Below are 21,228 nucleotides of genomic sequence, written 5' to 3' on the forward strand. Positions count from 1 at the left end.
GAATTCAAATCCTTACGTCAAAGTGTGGAACTGGTACAGCTTTCAAAGGAAGACTGCTCAGAGTTTAAGATTAGCAAAACAATATATGTATTTCTTTTGTTCCCAGCAGAAGAATTTCAGCTGAAATTTTAAAAACAAATAAGTGCATAAATCACAGTCTTTGCCCGAGCCAGACGCCCAGCATGGACACTGAGCCACAACATCAAGCGTCTGGCAGAGCTGCGTGAGGCTGAAAGCAGACTCCTCATGTGAAGTGTGCAGCATGTCTCATCGAGGTGGGATGAGCAGCTGTAGGCAGGCCAGGCTGCACACACCATTCACGAGTATAGATGATACTGGTAAATGAATTTAGCTGTATGGAGCTGCATTGCCTTGGGGCAGTCTGTTCGCTGACTTTCAATACCACAGCACTCAGCCGGATAGGCATTTCCCTATCAGACATATGCAGTGAGCCTGGGGTCCTTCTGCTCTTTTGCAATGCCTTTAAGCATAAAAAGACAAAGCAAACTGCAGAAATGACAAAGCCATGTGCAATATTTGCAAGTTACAGAGTTATCCTATAGCTCTTCCAAGTTGATGGCAGCTTGCTGTGCCAACAAGGAGTTAATCTATCCACAGTTCATTATGATCTTTAATAATTGGAAGTGATTGGTCCAAGGGCTGTAAACCTGGCAGAAATTTGTTGATTTGTTTTCTGCCGACCACAAGCATGGCTTATTCATTTAGAGATAAAGGTGAATGGCTGGCATCTGTAACCTGAAAAAGAGAAGTGACCGGGGCACACCGTCTGCTCCGAGCAGGGGAGCTGCAAAGCTGCAGCAGGTAAAATAGGATTTCAAACACAAACGCAAAGCCGTTTCAGTCGGCCGCTGGCAAATTCCCAAGGCGAGGGTTTTTAATGAGGCTTCTGCATCAAAATAAGTGAAACCACATGGAATTTTAATTGTTCTTATTCTAAATCTGAAACACGCTGGCAAAGTATTCTCCAGCCTAGTATCTTACTCTACATATTGGCATGTTAGTGTTACCACGCTTCTATCCTAAGCCTGTGTCCCTCAGAAAATGTGTGTCCCAACCTATAAATCACCGAATGGCCTGGGTTACAACGGCCCACAGTGCTCATCCAGTTCCAACCCCCTGCTGTGTGCAGGTCGCCAACCAGCAGCCCAGGCTGCCCAGAGCCACATCCAGCCTGGCCTTGAATGCCTGCAGGGATGAGGCATCCACAGCCTCCTTGGGCAACCTGTTCCAGTGCATTAACACCTCTGATTGAGGTTACCCTCTAACTTAAAGGTTTTGTTTGAAAAAGATCTAGTTTGGTTTGGTGCTGACGAACACTGTGAGTGGATCAGATGATACAGGGGCAAGAAGATCTGTCCCTGTGCTCGTCACTGTGTTTCTGGCAGCAAGGAGGAAAGGCAATGCTCTGTGCAGAATGTGGTTTTAAATGTTGTGGCCACAGCGCAGGGCGGAGGTTCTGTGCTTCACCCATTTATTATGCACTATCACGAGAGTGGGAATTCACAGATGCAAATGATGTTCTTGCTCTGACAGTGGAAAAATTAGCATAAATCTTTAATCCTGCTGGAGAGAGGAATAAATGAATTATTTGCTTGCGCTGTCATGTTGCTATATTGCCAATCAGCACTGCTGCTTGTGTGCAAGTAGATATAGCAAAGTAGTGCCATACCCAAAAAGCTGCTTATGTTCCCAGCCCAGCAAAGAGCTAACCATGCATGAATGAATATGCAGAGGGGGTTTGCAAGTCAGAACCAAAGTCAGCCCTAACACAAGGGGAGGGGCAGCAGGGTGATAGAGCATCAGGGAGATGGCATAGCAGTGAGGACAGCAAGAAACTCTTTCAGAGGTTTCTCTTTAAGAGATTTCCAGAGTCATTTAGAAAAGAGGTTTTAGGATAAACACCATAGAAAACTTCTTCTGGTCTCCAAAAAATATTTCCACACACTGGGGATACAGAAGGCTGCAGAAGGAACAAAACCTTGTGTGTGAGTGTGGTGTGGGAGTGGTGCAGACACAGCCATGAGCAAGATAAGGAAGCATTATGGTCTTTGGCCTTTGGGGGAATAATATTAGGCTGTACAATCAACAGTAAAACCAGTGTGAATTTGCTGAGGTGTGTAAGGAGATCTGCCCTAGAAATGCCTAAGCATGATGTGCACAGTTCTGGTCATACAGAGCATGCATCCATCCAGGCAATATTTGGATCTAGACCTGAAAATGAGATTGGCTTTTAATGTGTAAAACTGTGTTGATAATCATAGAATCACAGAATCATAGAATCACCAAGGCTGGAAAAGACCTCCAAGATCATCCAGTCCCACCATCCTCCCACCAATATTTCCTACCAAACCACGTCCCTCCGTACCACATCAAAACACTTCTTGAACACCTCCAGGAACGATGACCCCACCACCTCTCTGGGCAGCCCTTTATTAGAAATATAAATATATATATACATATATGTATCAGTTGCAAAGAAACAAAAATGCCGATGCTCCTCTACACCCTTGCACTCATACCACTTCTCCTTTGATTGTAGAAGTCTTGTTTAGCTTCTATCAGGGTAAACTAAAAGCAACTCTGTTCATGTTGGGAGAGTTGCAATAACAATTAAAAAGAAAAAAAAAAGTGTAAGCGGTAGCAGATTGAAACTCGGTATTTTGAGCAGCTGGGGAAATTATGTTCTGGCCTTATATTTCCAGATACGTATCAGACCTGTTCACAATATACAGGATTGAGTTCCAAAATTACAGCTTTGAATCTGGGTGGTATCGCCTCTGGGTATTGTTTGCAGTTGGGAACGAGAGCAGTTGCATCAAGCAGCAGAGTGTTTGCTGGGAAGGTACAAGTTATATTACATTCCACGCTGTTGTGGGTGATGATGGAGACAGAGCCATGCACCCCTAGGTCACTGATTCGGTTCCAGATAAAGATAATAGTAATCACGTTGTCACCACAGTTAAGATTGGGCTGTTACTGCTCATGTAAGACCCTGTGCTCTCAATATTGAGAGCTGGCAGAGATCCTGGGTTGCCAGCTCGGTGGGTCGGACTCTGGACTGGCAGTGGCCCACATCCTCAGCCTGAATCCATGCCGTATCAAAGCTTGCCCCGCTGCCAGTGGGTATCGTCTGGTAGGATACTGGACTGGAGGCATAGGTTAAATGGGCTGGGAGAGCAGAGGAGAATGGTGATTTAAATCCCAAATCCCTGCAAGACAGCAGGGTTGCTGAGCCTGCGGCTGCAAAGGCGAAGGGCTGCAGAGGGCTGCACGGTGCCTGCAGGTCTGCTGCCCCGCATGTCGGCGAGGAATTGCATTGCTGCTGTCACACGGAGGCTGTGGGGGGGTTTTGGCGTTTGGCACATCAGTCGGCACCTGGGAGAGCCCGCATTTTCCTTTTAAGTAAATCAGATGGGCAGTTCAGCAAGAGGTGGTTGAGCCCTTGGGTCTTAAGTACAGGAGAGCTGTAGTCGTGTCTGTAGTGAGAAATTGATTCTGTGATTATTTTCCTCTCTGTACCCTCCTCTCTCCATCTCTCTCTCACTCACACATATGCATTGCCTGCTGTGTACTGGCTGAAGTGGTTGCCTCTGTTCTGCACTGCACTTCTCAGTCGGGCTTATTCTGTTCCCTTTTGCCCCTTTCCCCACACCTTTTTTGTTTCCCTGCTTCTCTGGCTATCAGAACAAACTCCCACCATCCCTTTCCCCTCTCCTGTCCACCCTGCAGTCTCCAAGCTGCTAACATTTGCTTCCCAGTTTTGCTCCTAAGCTCTGGGCGTTTGATGTGGGATTCAAAATTAGGCTAAATGAGGTTACCCACCTCTGTTTCATGTTAGAATCAGATTCACAGCGTTACCATCCAGGCGTTTACAGTAGCCCTAAACTGTGTGGTCTTTTTTCAAGCAGACTGCATGGGCTGTATAGGAAAACAGCTTCTTTCAGTAACAGAGTCAGTGCTGGGCTTGTAATTTTCCATAGACAGTGAAAAGGAAAATTTGCATCTCTCCTATCATTTTAGCATCCTGGCTAAGTTTCCAGTTTGAAGTCCCTCAGATGCAGCAGACACAATTTCCCACCCATAAGGATAGCTGAGCAGGTCCTCACCTACATAAGTGGCTTTGGGGCAAGGAGTGGGGCTCGGGCACCCCAGTGTAACTCTGCTGGTGTCAGTGGGGCAGCTAACTCGGTGTTGCCAACTGCCATACATTTGTTACAAGCTGCACAGTTGTCATTTTTTCTTACGTCCTCAGCCCCTGGGGACACGTGCTGAGGTAGAGCCCCAGCTTTCATTTCCATCGAGGCCACAACAAACAGCTGGACACCCGTCACCCGAGCACACGCCCTCAAAGCTCAGAAAGCAGAAGGCAAATCAAACACGAATCTGCATTTATATTTTTGGCTCTCTTCAGATCTTGATTTTTGAGATGTTTTTTGGGGGGCCTGACTTGTGACCTTGGCACGCTTTGGGTTGGCAGTGCCGCTCCTCCATTGACATCGGTGGAGTCAGACCAGGGACGAATCTGGCCCGGCGCATGTAGAAGAGAGGTGTATGACTCTGTTCCTTGCAATGTGTTATTGGGTATGGTCTGCTGTTCTTTTGGGGGCCAGAAGAAGTGGGTTTTCTTTAAAAAAATAAATAAAATTCTATCATCACTTGATACAAAAAAATGGTATTTACGGAATTGTTTTCCCCCATCTTTTGTTATAATTTTTTAGGTGCTTCCGAGCTGGGCCCATTTTCAGATCCCAGGCAGTTCACAAGCATTTCATCCCTCACTGAGAGCCGCTTCTCCAACCCACGAATGCACTATCCAGCCACCTTTACCTATACACCGCCCGTCACCTCAGGCATGTCACTGGGTATGTCCGCAACCACTCACTACCACACCTACCTGCCACCACCCTACCCTGGCTCCTCCCAAAACCAAAGTGGACCTTTCCAGACCAGCAGCACTCCATATCTCTACTATGGCACTTCGTCGGGATCGTACCAGTTCCCCATGGTGCCGGGAGGGGACCGCTCCCCTTCCAGGATGCTTCCTCCGTGCACCACCACGTCCAACGGCAGCACGCTGCTAAACCCAAACTTGCCCAACCAGAGTGACGGTGTGGAGGCGGATGGCAGCCACAGCAGCTCCCCAACCGTTTTGAATTCTAGTGGCAGAATGGATGAGTCCGTTTGGAGGCCGTACTGAGATTGCTTCTGCCCGGCCCGACCTCTGCGAGCCAAAAACCCAAACGGTCGACAAACTACGAAGTGCCTGGCTTTTGTTTTACTTTTTTTCTTAAAAAAAAAAAAAAGAAAAGAAAAAAAAAAAAAGAAAAAAAAATTGATAGATTTTACCAATGTTTGCAACTGTGTAGATGGGATGATAACAGCCATAAGTAACACAAGAGTTACCAACACACCACCACCCATGTTTCAGTTTATTTGGATCAAATCTTTTTTTTTTTTTTTCTTGGAACCATTTTACCTTCTTTGATATTTAAAATGTACTTTCTATACATACACAAAAAAAATCAGCCCCACTTTCCCACTTTTTTTTTTTTTTTTTTTGTCACAAGCATTGTAATGAATAGTGAGTTCTTTTGCCGATGAGGAGAGAATGGACTCCCCAGCTATCAGGACAAACACGGTGATGCAAGGCAAAGGCTGTGTTTCCTTTCATTTTTTAAAAACTCATCATGAACTCCAGATACAGTTGCAATCATACAACGTATGGGACCCTGCTCACACACCTAGTGCAATTCAACTAGCTTGTATTGGTGCACATAAGAAGGAAAGCAAAGATCAAGTTGCTTCCAATTTACTATGTCACATTCAGATGAAAATAGCTGTCCCAAAACTCTGACCGAGCCTTGCTGCAGATAACAGTTGGAACTTCTCTGTGTTCACTCCTTTTTTGTTTTGTTTTTGGGTACTTAAAGAGAACAAGTCTTCAAGTTAGGCTAGACAGCCCCAGGGTTTCCTTTTTGCTTTTGTATCCATTCGTCTTGCCTTCGATTAGCCAAAAACCAAAAAAGAAAACCAAAACCTTTAAAAACAAAACATTATTACTTATGCAAAATATGAAAATGGCAATATATATTACTAGAGCCAAAATGGTATGCGTAGTATTTGTGTTCAGCTACATTCTTTTTTATATTTTTTTAAATTATAAGTGTATAAAATTTGAGGTTGTTTGCGAACATGAATCATCGTATAACTTTAAAATAATATTTATAATTATTTAATGACATTTGGACCCTTTAAACGTTTCTTAATGTAATGATATATCGACTTCGGTCTCTAAAAGTGGTTTGTTTTTTTGTTTTGTTTTGTTTTGTTGGCCTTTTATTTCTATTTTTTTTACATTTCTACAATGGTGTGAACCTCAAAACTTGACCCAACTCTGAGAAGCAGTCCCAGTGTGAAACGCTTTACAAGGTGACTTAAAAACGAAACGAACAAAACCAGCCCAAATGCTTCCATATCAAATGACTTTGGATGTAGGATCTTCTTCTATAACTTATGAAGGAAATATTGTGTTCAAAATACTTTATTAGCTGTCAGGTTGCCTTCAACACAGTCTTGCCTTTTGATCAGCAGTTGTGGAGACACTGGAAAAATGTTAGGAAGGATGAAATATTTTCTACCCTTCCCTTGATTTCTTCCTCTCCCAGGATTTTTCTCAGAACTTCAAAATTTGAAAGTATTCATATTTAAAACATTCTCGCAGCATGGTTTGAATTCTGATAGTTCGTTGCCTTTTTTTTCCCCAAAGAAAAATCAAAATCACATACTATAGAACTAACAAGTTGTTGCGTTTCTCAGAAATGGGAGTCAGGGAGAATTGGTACAACCTTTTCTTCCCCTTGAAATTTCAACCCTTTCTATGGAATAAAAAGGTTCAAAGTTGAGACAGAAGCTTCCCAGCCTGGAATCACTGAGCACTAGCATTAAATGCTGAACTCCTAAAGACATTGAGTTTACTTTGCCATATTAGAGAAACAAGCACAAGCTCAGCAATACTCTGGTCTTCAGACCCGGTGCTGAAGACAGTCACCTTAAGGCCGCCCTGGGGCTCCCAGGCATGGTACAGTGACGCAGGGAGAATGAATTTAACCTGTAACCCTTAAGCCAACCTGTCTGCTGCATAAGTGCCCATTGGAGGTGCACACATTTTGCCCAGCAGGTTGTTTTTCCCTTGCGTGGTGGGGATGCCCAAGCCTGGTGTTGGCTTAGCCCTTCAAAAGGGCTGTGACCCTCCCCTTCTGCCCTCAGCACAGCCATAACCTATGGTCAGGTTGTTGGTTGGATTGATGGCCTTTAAGGTCTTCACCAACCTAAATGATTCCAAATCTAAGCATCCTCCTCAGGGGCCGCTGGCCATGGTGATGTTCCTTGGCTGTGCTTGGGCCGTCTCCAGTTATCGCAATAAATCCACAGCAGGCAGAGCCACACAGAGCCACGAGGACAACACCAACACCATCCCTGTTAGTTGATAGCAAAGCTGTTAAACTACAACGAGTCATCGAGTCGTCGTTAGCATAGTACATTCCTCCAATCTGCGTGATTACGTGCTCTTAAAAAACGTCTTTGCCTTCTAAAGGTTGTATACCAAGTATGCTTAAAATATAAGTAAGACACTTTTTTTTTTTTTTTTCCTAATAGTTTTCCTTCAAAGATGGAAGCTGTAATTGATTCTATTTATTGTTGGTTTGTGGTAGCTTGAAGCATACCACTGTCCATTTATTTGTAACTGTAAAATACGTTTGTTAGTCTCAGCAGCACTTAAAAAGCCAGTGTCTGGTTACACATTTCAGTTTTGGTTTTTGTTTAGTAAGCAAGAGAAAAAGATGTACTGCCAGTGCAAGCTGTTTCCTATTTAATAAAAGGTACTATATTTGTACATTATTTGTTATTGCTGAGAAGGGCTTTTTAAGGTTTACTGTATGCATATTAAGTAATTTTTAGGGTGCTTTTGTGTTGAAATGTTGTTAGAGTGGCTGCAGGCAGCAACCCAGATTTTTTTTTTTTTAAGACTTTGTTGTAAAATTCAAGCACTTGGTTTTGTTTCTGGATAAATCCAGCACAGACCAGACTTCTGTTTTGCTCAGTACCGACAGAACTCTGCCCAAGCCCCCCATGGTTTTTAAGGTGGGCGATAGGGACAGAATGCCTTCTCCACCTGTGTGAGGAGCACATCCCGACCCCCGCACCCAGCTCCCGCTGCCATGCAGGCACTTTCTGCTTGAGCAGATGGAGCAGATGGGAAGGAGAGGATTTTCTAAGCACCTGCTAATGGAAAAGCACCGGCCCACTGACTTTCAGGAGACCCTATGCTCCCCACACCTCGTGGTGCCTCAGGAAAACCTCTCCCACCATCAGATGGCAGCCGAGGGGGCTGACGCAGAAATGCACATCGAAGCCTTTGGAAAGTGCTTCCAAGATCACTTGGAAATGCTCTCGATGCAGGATTTCAGACCAAAAAAAAAAAAAAAAAAAAAGAAAACCAACCAAAAAAGACACATGTCGTGTTGTTATCTTACGGGATTATTTTGCAAGGTGCTTAGCATCAACAGAAAGGAGCTTTCTCTCAGAGGTACGACAGCCCTTCCCTTCAACGAGTGCAATCTTTGGCACTGGCCATTGATGTAACGACAAAAAAATGGCCTTTGTTACCCTCTGTCTCTTACCCTACCAAAGATTAACTCCCAGCAGAACAGGCACGATGGCCCTTTTGCCCAACGGAGGATTGAATCCTCCTCCCCCTCCTCGCGGAGTAACCGCGCGGTGCCGGCGGGTGGGGATGGAGCACAGTGCATTCTCCCACCTCCTTAGCACGGCGTTGGTCGTTCCTTCTCCGGTGCTGGCCGTGGTGCCAGCAGCCCCGTGCAGGAGGTGCCAGGCATGGCAGTGCCATCTCAAGCAGGAGAACTTGTGCACTTTGGAGCTTAGCAAAGCCATGCCACCGGGAGCTGCCGCTGGCCACTGCCAGCAAGCCATGAACAAAAGCAATAACCAAACCCGGACCAGCCATGAGTACGAGATCAAAGGAGCCCGATTCTCTGAACCCCAGAATTTCTTGTTGTTTTTAAATATAATGCATTTCATTTTAACATTTTTTTTTTTCTGAGAACTCTTTTAGATGTTTGTTTACTTCCATGTTTACAGATAACTCTTTGCTTTTTTTTTTTTTTTTTTTTTTTTTTTTTAATGCAGTACTTCTAAGTATATCAGCCAAAACCATACTTTTACAGTAACTTTTGTTTTAGGTTATGAGTGACATTCCATTTTTTTTTGTTGTTGTTAAATAATGCTTTACCAGTCTTGAATTTCTGCCGGAACGAAATATTTGTAGCATTTTGTGTAAATACAAGCTTTAATTTTTTTATTTTTTCTCAAACGCTGTCACCGGAGGTTTGCTTTTCATGCACATATTGTACAAACACATTCTGCTTTATGCCACAGACGATGATTGTGGATCGGTTTACTTCAACTTCAAAGGGACTATTTGTATTGTATGTTGCAACTGTAAATTGAATTGTTTGGCATTTTCTCATGATTGTAATATTAATTTGAAGTTTGAATTTCATTTTCAATAAAATGGCTTTTTTTTTTGTTAATATTCTCTGCTTCTTTTTCTCCCGCTGTGTCCTCTCAGCTGTGCAGATCACTTTCATGACCGGGCAAAGTTGTTGGGCAAAGTTAGGATGCAATGGAACACAGTCCTGGCCCTCTAGGGGTGGCCCCTTCCATTTCTGCAGCACTTTTAAAGTCTTTGACTGAATACAAACAGCCAATTTCCATGTCTGCAGGTGGTAACGGGCACCTTTTAACCCAGATCTCAAACATAGCTTTTCTTCCTGAGTCTGAAAACTGTCAACAGCACATCTTGCTAGACTGTTAACTCTGAAACCTAACAACTGGCATTACAAGGGGCATTGTGGGGCTATGGGAAGAGCTTGAAGTGGGTAAAGCTCAGGTAGATCTCCTAACCGGGTGGAGGGATTTGGGTTTATGGCACTTGCACAGGATGGTGGTTGCGCTGCCCCCACCTCTTCCTGGTCAGACCTGAGGAGTGCAGTTGCAGATAACCTTGTGATTTGTGTGGCATGAGGCAACAACAGTTTCCAAGTAGCAAAATACATAAATGGACAGGGAGGGTGTTGGGGGAAGATGCTGTTCTTCCTCTGGCCTCGTGTCAGGGGTAGGAGGAGATGCTGATAACGAAGGCAATGCTCAGTTCACCCAGAGAGGACAGGACAGGAGTTGTGTGCCTGGTTTCATAGCAAGTTCTTCTCCTTCCCAGCTATTCTTTGAGTCTGCGTGTGAAACGGTAGTGCAGAAGCACGAGGTTCTGTTCATTTCAAGAAACCTTTTACTCTGAAATTCGACAAGGAAACTTGAATATCACTAGTACTGATTTAGTACTTGCTTTACTGAGGATCTGAACGCTTCTCAAGTGGTAGTTGAAGACAGATAATATCTTTTGAAAGTACTTCCATCCCAGTCCATAATCTGGGTCTTGATTTTAGGGAAGCTTTATCCAGGACTTGGGTCAGTGTGGTGTGTTGTTCTGCCGTATGACTAGTTTTGGAGGATAACTGCTGTAACATTAGTGCTAGCACTTTCTGTTGCCTTCACCTACAAAGGTCAATCCACTTTAGCTAGTCAGGGCACAGGTGGGGGCTCATTATATTACTGCTTTTCTACATAACCCGCGTGTTCATAAAGGGATACAATTCCTCACAGTCTGGCTGGTCAGCAGAGGTGGAGGGAGGCTGTGCCACCTCCATCCTTGGAGACCTAAAGGACCCAACCAGATAAAGAGAGCAACCCAGTCTGACCTGGAGCTGAGGCTGCTGGAACAGGAGTTCGGGCTGGAGTCCTCCTGGTTCTCTCCAGCCTGGGTTACACCCTGGTTTCGGGAGGCAGGGCAGGGGCTCGTGCTGCAGGTTGTTGTCTAAGCTGAAAACCGACTGCGTGATTGTATAGGTAACGCATATTCAGCTAAAAACAACTCTAAAAAAGAGCTCTGGCAGGATTCAGTTCTTGCATAGGCAGGTTAATGAGGAGTTAGAATAATCCCTCTGCCTTTTATTGGCTTCTGGCCCATTTTTTTACTGCTCACATGGTCAACACAAGGGCTGGAAGAACCAAACCATCCTTCTGATCCAGTAGAGTGATTCCCACTTTTACGCTCTTAGGAGGTATTGCTTTTGGTTCCTTTTCCCTTTTGTATCTTGAGGAGGTCACTCTCATTGTCATGCCTTAGCCAGAAATAAGCCACTTTTGAGACAAAATGAGCCGTGTTGCTCATTCTCAAGGGCTGCCCATTACAAAGATATGTGGAATGGTGGGGAAGAGCAAACTCAGAGTGCTGTTAGGAGATAAGACTTAAAGATGCTTCCTACGAGGAGCAATGACAGCTGTCATTCCTCCCTTTTAGTGGGAGTAAATAATCTCCTGCTTTTGGGTTGCGAGGGTTGAATGACTGTGGATTACTGGGGTGAAGTCTTACAGCCATTGGGGGGAAGGAGGAGATGGAGTTGAGTCTGACATTACAGCTCAGCACCAAGCCCTGTTTGGCGCCAAGTAAAAAATGCATTGAGCTGGTCACTGAAGGAAAAGAGGAAGTAACCTCAGGATATATTCAAGGATTAATATGCACCATCTAGTCACCTTCTGCATGGTCAGGATGAAGTTAAGCAGTATTTTGGGATGAAATCCATCTCCTAGGACCTTCTATGGATGGCAATGCTACATCCCATATTTGTGTAGCAGAGGGGATGGTGCAGCTCAAGCACACAACACGCAATTAAATACTCGCAGCCTGAGAGTGTTATTCTCCAGAACTATTTGTTGGACTGGGTGAAGTTATGAGCAAATCAGATAGAGACCTCTAACTGCAGATGGGTGATGGAGCCAGCTGTGGTGGATTCATTTCAGGGAGCAGGTTGGGCATTTCTATGTGATGTCTGGAAGGAAAATCTTTAGCTTGAGCTTAAAGCAAAAAGAAGTTGAATACATGGTATTCAAAAGGGCTGACTCTGACCTTCTGGAATTGCCTTTTTCCCTGCAGATTCTCTGGTACAATATCAGTCTGGGATGCGTGGAGAATCGGGTCTTTTTGTGATACTTACATAGCTGTGGAGGGAGGTCTGTGTGCATCTCCCACTGCGCCCAGGAGTAGGAAGTCCTACTGACAGATAAGGGCATGGGCACCAAGAGAACGAAGCTGAAACCTCTAAGAGCATCTGGTGATTTGTAGCTTGGAAAACAAAGTGACTTGGGGCGTGCTTTGAAATCTAAATTTGCAGTTAACAGCTCTGCCCTGATACTTCTGTGCAGAATAGTTGCATGTATTATTTAGGGTAAATGCAACCTGTGTTTCTAATGTTGACTGTGTTAACCAGGTCATATATGGTCTTGGATTTCCCTCTTTGATACTAACTCCCATATTCTGCCTATCTGGAGCTCCTTGTTAGTCTGAAGCACTCCCTGATCTCCTTGCACTCCCATTGCCATTGCAGTTGAGGTGAGAGAATAAAAGAAATCCCCTAGAATTATATTTGTGAGAACTTGTAAAGGAAAAACAGATTAGCTTTGGTTATGTAGCTGAGAAATTATAGCTCCATCTGTGATTTTCCAAGCAGCTCTGGATGTCTTTTTTTTATACCTCAGTTTCCCTAAACACAAACCATGGAATTTATTATTTTCCTACTTTGTTGAGCTCTTCCACACACTCTCTCATTGTGAATAGAAGCTTCCATTTTCCTTTTTTGTTTGTTTGTTTCTTCTTATTTAGCTCTTTTTACTACAAACCCAGTGTTTGGTCTCACACCATTGGATAGTGTCCTTTGAAACAGCACATTTCTAAACCGCATGTTTAGAAAAATTGACCCAGTTTCCAGACTGCTGATCTGGTCAAAAACAATGCGGAGCCAGGGCCAAGTTGTGCTGCCTCAACAGATTTCCTCCGCGCTCACAGTGGGGCAGGAAAAGAGTGGAGAGGAGCTGGGCTGCTGTCCGTGAGCGCTTGGCCGCTCCTTGGCAGCGGTATCGGGATGAGCAGCTGGAGCTTCGGGATGTCCCAACTCTTAGGGAAACGCAAACAACCCAGGGAGAGCTGATACGCTGCAGCAACGTGCCAGTGATTAATAGTCCCCACAAGGCCAAACGCAAGAGTGACTGCGCCAGCAAAGATCAGCTGCGGTCCCTCTATTAATAGCCCTGTGGATTTGGGTGCCAGCATTTCCCAGCCCACGTGTGTTGGTGCTGTTGATGATGGGTCATCGTAGTGCTGGCTGGAAAGGGTCTCTGGAGGACTCCTGCTCTGTGCAGAACCACCGCTACCAGATCTGATCATCTGGGCTCTGTCCTGCCAGTGTTGCTACCTCCCAGGGATGGGGATGGAGATTGATGGCAGTGAGGCACTGGCACAAGTTGCCCAGAGATATGGTTGATGCTCCGTCCCTGCAGACTGTCAAGGTGAGGCTGGGTCAGGCCCTGGGCAACCTGTTCTAGCTGTGGTGTCCCTGTGCATTGCAGGGGAGTTGCCCAGATGGCCTTCAAAGGTCCCTTCCAACTCTAAGGATTCTATGATTCTCTGAGGCCCTCCTGTTCCCACGCCTCTCTACCATCTACCCCAAACCTCCCAAAATGCAACCTGTGGCTTTTCCCCTGAATCCCCTCCCCATCTCTGGGTTTGGACACGCAAGTCTTAAAACCTTGTCACATATCTGGAGGAAGCCATTGCTTGGTGGCCCCCCCTTCCCATCCCTTCATCTGTATTCCTCTACGCTTCGCCTTGTGAGCACTTTTAAAAATAAAGTCCAAGCCTAAACACCAAGGCAGCCCCAACCCAGTTTGTTTACTTCTTCATTTCCGCAGATGAAGAAAGAAGCCCTTAGCAGCTTAGAATGATGCTGTGACATCCAAATGCTGCCAGGTAGCTCCTCCCAGGAGAGCACCGCTGCTGTCCTTGCAGAGGGCAGGTTGGGAAATGCCAGGAAACAGGAAAGAAAAACAGTGGCTATGTCTGCAGAGAGGAAAAAAAGAATGGGGAAAAAATAGCAAATAATAATCCAGACAGATCTCTGGAAACCTGACTGTGAAGGATCTTTCTGTGTTCATTGCCAGAAGTAGTGTCCTCCTCGCAATGCAGGATGTTCTCATCTTTTAATAACAACCAGACCAGATGCTACAGTCTATTCTGCAAATGCTGCACAAGTGCGAAGGGGAACAGCTGATTTCTGTTAAGAGCAAACACAGAGGAATAAGCCAAAAAGTATGAGAAATCTTCAGAGGTCTTTCTTTGTAACCCCTGTTTGGCAGCAGGACCTGTATGTAGGGACTGATAGCCCATCTGTCCATCTGTCCCCACGTTGCTCACAGGTTTGGGGCAGCAGAGATAGGGGCATTACCCACAGCCTTTGGTTTTGTGCAGCTGTAGGGAGTGCCAGTGGATGAAGGGTTTGCTTGGCTTGCTCCTTGCCATGGATATTGGTAACATGGTGTGTAGGGGCCAGAGATTTAAACTGGCATCTTTGTTCCATCTATTTTCTACTTCCCCCACAACTCTGTTTTCTTTCCTTAGTCTATCTGTCTGAAAGAGAGTATTTCAAACCACTCTATAAAGGATTGTCTTTTTATAAGGTATTGTGCTGGGCATTAAGAAAGGTGCCTCACACTCTCCTCGCAGTACTCCTTCCATCATCTTTTCCTCATTTCCTCATGCAGTGCCCTCCAGGCGTGGATCTTCAAAATCACAGTAAGATCCCTCATGTTGTAATGTGCTTATAGGTATTGGATGGAAAGTGTTAGGGAAAGTAGGGCACGCGGTAACATACGATACTTTTTCTATTTCATTGTCGGGCAATGACCAAGAGAAAAAAGAGGGGACTGTGCCTCACGTTCACACATTTTTCTCATACTGACAGTCCTCGAAAACAGTTCCTAGAAACCAGAAGAAAAAATTACAACACATTGTGAAATGATGGGGAGAACTCATCCAAGGTTTAGGATTGCCGGCTGGTGACTGCAGATAAAGATGTTTACGGAGGACTTGTGCAACTCCGCTCCTTGCCAGCGAGGGAAGGTTTGGGACGTGCTGTTTCGAACCTCACTGTCTCTGCCTGACAAAGAGGATCCCCTCTGTTGCTATTTTCATAAGTTTCCAATTAGAAACACATTTCAGTTACTCTGTTTATCAGAGTTTTCAGTTTTTTGTTTTGTTTTGTTTTGTTTTTTTCTGCACACTGCATTTATTTAGAAGAGATACTTTTTGGGGATGGTCACGTTAAGCCTGGCATGTTGATTACTGCAGGTTTTTGCCCTGGGGAGGCTTGCCAGCTTCTCTGTGGCTGAAAATACCAACAGACAACATGCTGATGCACTGCAGCATTGTCTGGTTATTCTTGCTTGGGTTTCCTGATCCAGGCCTGCATAGTGCAGAGGGGCAAACCCTGCTCCAATGGAGAGGACATCTGAGGGCAGTTGCCCCATGGCAGGGCGGTTGGCTGCTCACAGACACACCTGCCTGTATCAGATCTCACCATCTGGAAAACAGAACTAGAGAGAGATAATTTAGGTCATCTGTAGCATGACAACCCAGAAACAGGAAAAGGTAAAGTACTGATGCTTGAGAAAAAGTGTTTGAGAGTAAAAAGTGGTTGCTTCTCCAAGGCCAACCTAAGTCCTGGCTTTCCTCTGAAGCAGCAGGATCCTGCAGCCAGGCCCTGGTCCAGCTCCATCAGAAATTCTTAGACATCTGGTGTCAACGTTCAGGTCTTGCAGTTGGCTCTTTCTGTCAAAAACCAAAGCTAAAGCCAGATTCAGCCCTTGCTTTTGGGAAGTGTCTGTTTGCTGAAGTCACAGTCAGTTTTAACGCCACAATCAGCCCTTTGGCATTTCAGGTGCTCATAAAAATACTGGAATTGTCTCCTGGCCCATAAAACTGTTATGAGCTGGGATCCCTTCGCTGGTGCACCTCTCCCACCGCATCATGTCCTTGCACTCACCTGCACCATTCCATCCCACACTGGTGTTGTGGACCAAGGTAAGTGAAAGGTAAAGCAACTTGGTGAGTGCCCCTCCTGCTCAAGGCCAGTGAGAATGTTCACACTGCAGAGAAAAGGTCAGTACTTAATGAGCAAAAGTCTCCTGCAAGAGGTGAGGATGACCACAGACCTCAGACCTTACCAGTGAAACACAGAAGTCACTTCTCTAGCATTTCATTGCTACAAGGGCATATAAGAAATTGAACCTCAAAGAAGAAAGATGCTCAGAAACACACCCACAGGCAGTATCAGGAAGGAGGGCAATGAAATTTTCAGCTGCCTCCTGGAATGATAAATCATTCATTTTTGAAGGTGTTCTCTTAAGCTCATTCTCTTCCCAAGTGCCCAGACGCCATGGTGACTTAATAAAGGCTGTGCGTTGTATTAGGCAGGTATTCGTGAGAAGTTTCTGCACTTAGCACTGCCTTAAGTCAAGGATGGCTTTTGAAATACTGTCAGAAATAAGTGTAAGGATAACTATGGGTCAAGGGAGCTGATCTCACTCTGAATCCTTCCGTTCCTGCTTTATTTAGGAAAAGCGATTATGATTCAGTTACTTCACTTAGTTTAAAATTCAGTTATTGGTTTACTTCCAAGTGTTTCTGGCTGCTGTGCAACTTCTGTTAAGAAATCAGCATTTCTTAATAAAATATGTACCCATTTGTTAATATTTGTGACAAAGCAAATTTCAAAGAACTGAAAGCCTGTGATGTCATTTTTCTGGAAAATGCCACTACCTTGCCAGTAAGCACATTTCTTCTTAGCAGGTCAGCACTAACTGAAGTTAAAGAGAAAAGGGAGGATGGAGTTTGGGGAATCTTTTTCCTACCACAGGTGCTAGTGAGGCCCTGCACAGGGTGCCCAGAGGTGGTGCTGCCCCGTCCTGCACACAGCCAAGGCCAGGGGACGGGGCTCTGAGCGCTGAGGAGCTGTGCTGTCCTGTGCACTGCAGGCCTGCATGATGGCCTGGGGGCCCTTCCTGCTCAAACCCTTCTATGATCCTATGATTCTTTAGATGTTTTTCTACTTTCAGTTAAAAATAAAGCTTTAAAAACATTATGAGCAAGATGCGTAGAGGAATGACTTTTTCAAATAATAAAATACAGAATGACAGAATCATAGAATGCCTTGGGTTGGAAGGGACCCCAAGGATCACGAAGCTCCAACCCCCCACCAATGCAGGCCCACCAACCTCCACATTTCACAGCAGCCCAGGCTGCCCAGGGCCCCATCCAACCTGGCCTTGAACACCTCCAGGGATGGACGGGGCATCCACAGCCTCTCTGGGCAGCTGTTCCAGCACCTCACCACTCTCAGAGCAACAACTTCTCCCTAACATCCAACCTAAATCTTCCCTCCTTTAATTTAAAACCATTTTCCCTTGTTCTGCCATTATCCACTCATGTAAAGAGTTGAAAAAGAATGAGAATGAGATCCTGCCGGTTTTCCCTTTATAGCCTCTAAAAACAATCTAAAGTTTTTCTGTCAACTGAAATGGGAAGCAGTGTAGAACACCCATTGCCCCCTCGTTCATGGTTTGTCACCTGCCCAGGTGGCACAATGACTCCCAAAGCCCCCAGTGACCTCAAAAAAACAAATATCTCATCCCTAGAGTGGGAATTGTATCCCTAGATTGCCCTATAGATGTTCAGTGTACTATAACTCAGATACCTGTGTTAGGTGCCTGAATGGGTATCCTACACTGTGAAGGTGACAAGAAGAATCAATCATAGAATTACCAAGGTTGGGAAGGACCTCCAAGATCATCCAGTCCAACCACCCACCTATCACCAGTATTTCTCAATAAACCATGTCCCTCAACACAATGTCTAAACGTTTCTTGAACACCTCCAGAGAAAAGCATTTGCCCCAAGATGTGCTTAGTGAAGAGGACCTCCTTAGGTCAGGCACTACTTTTTTGAAATCTAAGGGTTAGGACTAGCAGACTGTAGATCTTTTCCTTATTTATGCAGCATTGAGGCACTGAAGTACTTCTGTGGTACTCACGTGTTTAAAAATATGAGAGCTCCAGTTCCTTGCTGTGAGAAACACCCTGAAAAGCATCTTTGCGGTTTGGGGTTTTGCACTGTGTGTGTGTGAGGAGTGAGCACCTTGTGTCCACGTGTGTGTAAGGGCAGGGGTGCCCTTACAAGGAAAATAGATGTGGAGAGATCAGGTGCTGCTGATGAGGTGAGATTTGCCCCTGGTTTTGTGTGAAGGAAACACATTGTTTTAGCATAAGGGATTTCTGTTTCCTAGGAAAATGAAGCAGTCTGACCTTCAGATACGTATGGATTTGAAAGAGATGCAGACAGTTAGGTTGTGGTGATGCTGAGATGTCAAGTGTTACCCTCTGCATTGGGATCCCGCTGTGTGCATAACCCCAGCCAGACCAAAATCCTATGTGTGGTTGGACTGGGATTTCCAGAGAGTTTTGAACATTTCAGAAAATAGGGAAAACTTCTGTGCTCAGCAGTTTGGTCATTGTATCCCTCTGCCCCTCTGTAGACTCTGGTGTCTGGTTCTGCTGGTGGAGACCACTGAGAAGCATTGAGACAAAGCATTGTCTTTTGAGAGAAGAACCAGGGCAGCTGGAAAACACGACAAGTTCTTGGGCAAGCCATTCTTAAGACTCTAAACAAACAGTGAGGATAAAGTGGGAAAAATAAATCTGAATTTACATTCATTTTCTAAATTATCCAATGCACAAAGTACAGCAGAGGAGTGGGAGCGATGAGGGAAAAGATTATAGAATCACAGAATCACCAAGCTTGGAAAAGACCTCCAAGGCCACCCAGTCCTACTGTCTACCCCCACCAGTGTTTCCCACCAAACCATGTCCCTCAGTACAAAATCTACATGTTTCTTGAACATTCTTCCAGGAATGGTGACCCACCACCAACCTGGGCAGCCACATGTACCATAAAAGCAGTATTCCTATTGTATCCATGGTTACAGTTGAATACAATCATGAATTTCAGTTCTCAGATTGGACGTGCAACGCTCTTTTTCTTGCAGGCCTTACAGGTCGTACGCTGTTGGTTTTTATACATTATACATTTATACATGCCACCTTCAGCAGTTTCTCTGGGAGTCCTCAGGTTATTGGCTGTGCTGATCAGCTGCCCCAAGCACCCTTCTCCACACGTCTGGCTGCTTCTCTTTCAATAACTCTCTATTCTTTGACTCCACCAGTTTGGATCTTAGTTCTGTGACCTTCTGCTTTTTCTCAGTAAGAAACCTGAGCACTGAGCTCCATATGGTAATAATAAAAGCATGTCAAACTGCACGGCCAAGCATGCTGCTGGTAATGTGGCAGCTCTTTCAGAGACCTCTCCCACCCCGGTAGATAAGTTGGGAACACACTGGTGCACTGAGCATTACTGAACAACTTCTGCATACATTTCCTGGACTGGGAGAAATCATATCATAGTATAGAATCATATCACAGAATGGCCTGGGTTGCAAAGGCCCACAGTGCTCCTCCAGTTCCAACCCCCTGCTGTGTGCAGGTCACCAACCAGCAGCCCAGGCTGCCCAGAGCCACATCCAGCCTGGCCTTGAATGCCTGCAGGGATGGGGCATCCACAGCCTCCTTGGGCAACCTGTTCCAGTGCCTCACCACCCTCTGGCTGAAAAGCTTCCTCCTAAAAGGAGGTGCGGGCTTTTGCTCAATGCAGAAAAGCAGAGAGCATCCAGGAAAAATGAGGTGTCCCAGGCTTGGAGGCACACTGACAGCTGTGATACAGTTTGAGCCGATGCCTCCCCCTGCAGCCTGCACCTCTCCATCTGCTCTGGGCTGCACAAAGCCATGAGAAAGCTGGGAGATGTTGCTTTTCACAGCCGGTGCAAAGAAAACAGCCTGTTTTCTTGACATTTTGACCTCTGTTTTATTATCAGCCATCACAGTGATGTTGCGAAGATGCTGAAGATAGGAGAGGAAAAGGGCTGAACCACATGAATCTAGTTTCAGTATTTGCATTTTATTTGCTCTAACTTCGCCTGGGCTGTCACGTCCTGACTGCCTCGTGGGCCCCGTGGGTAGGAGCAACCTCTATGAATAGCTGCTGCTGCTTTGAGTTGTTTTCATGAATAAGAGAGGCAGCTCAAGAAACACAAAGTCAAGGGAAACAAAGTGAGTGATTTTGTAAAGAAGTGCATCCTGCTTTCAGCTCAGGGCTTTAGCTCCGAATTTTTTGTGATTTTAAATTTCCACTCCCATTTCCAAGGAAACGAAACTCCTGGGATTGTGCTGTGTGAGGATATGAGGACAGTGTCTGTTTATGGATGCAAGGGTGATGTCTGTCTGTCTGCCTATGGCTCTTGAATCCCGTGGCTGGTCTTAGCCCAGCAAAACTCAGCAGCTTCATGTGTAGTGAATTCAAAAGCTGGAGATGGGGCTTTGGGCAACCTGGTGTAGTGGGAGGTGTCTCTGCCCACAGCAGGGGTTGGAATTGGATGAACTTTAAGGTCCTTCCAACCCAAACCATTCTGTGCTTTGGTGATTTCACGTCTGGACTGCAGGAAGGGCTCAGTCAATAGACGTGGCAATAGAAGTGCTCCGTAATACCTTTTTCCTTTCTAATCATCAACGTATTTGTGGCTTGGGTGCCCTCTTGGCATATCCCAACTCTTTGATTAGGAGAAAACTAGACTGTGCACCAGCCCTCTCTGCATGCAGATGTCCTTCAGTGGAAATACAGGTGCACTCCAGTATTGTCCCAAACAGAGCAACTGGCAGAGCAGCAGTGCATGGTGTGGAGCATCCTGGGACCAACTTTAGAGGCTCTGCCACAGACAGGACCATGTTTCCTGCTTCCGTGTTTCCATGTTTACTGCAAAAAAGTACCTCATGTAGACAAATATGAGCTCTTGGGGCGGTTCTGGGCCCAGACAAACACTTAAATGACACCATTCAAATGGTTACTACTGGGAAATATCAGATAAAGCACATCTGTCAAAACCTCAATAGAAGCGGTTGCAAGTGTTTGGCCTCACCCCTGTGGCCCTGGGTGCACCATTGAGCTGCAGGAGCACAGCCGTGTGCCTGAGCTCTCCACTTCTGCAGAACAAAAGCTAACATGTTTATCACATTTGACCTAGATTTGGCCTTGATTTTTAAAGGCGGGCTCGTTGCTTTATGAATCAACTCAGGATG

General features: G+C 45.4%; 1 protein-coding gene across 6 annotated transcripts in view; it reads left to right on the plus strand.

Moving 5' to 3' along the window:
• The window catches only part of RUNX2 (RUNX family transcription factor 2), a 215,256-nt gene that overhangs the window by 144,472 nt on the left and 49,556 nt on the right, over positions 1-21,228 (plus strand). For 2 of the 6 annotated variants that reach the window (XM_031604942.2, XM_031604943.2), the window contains one exon: positions 4,740-10,503. The exons of the other annotated variants lie outside the window; for them this stretch is intronic. In XM_031604942.2, coding sequence (XP_031460802.2) covers positions 4,740-5,218 — 479 coding nt within the window. In that variant the 3' untranslated portion in view covers positions 5,219-10,503. Of the gene's footprint in view, positions 1-4,739; positions 10,504-21,228 lie in introns of those variants that run through there. 6 annotated transcript variants of the gene reach the window in all.

The sequence above is a fragment of the Phasianus colchicus genome, chromosome 2 (genome assembly GCF_987193195.1).
Source record: "Phasianus colchicus chromosome 2, bPhaCol1.hap1.1, whole genome shotgun sequence".
Classification (NCBI taxonomy): domain Eukaryota; kingdom Metazoa; phylum Chordata; class Aves; order Galliformes; family Phasianidae; genus Phasianus; species Phasianus colchicus.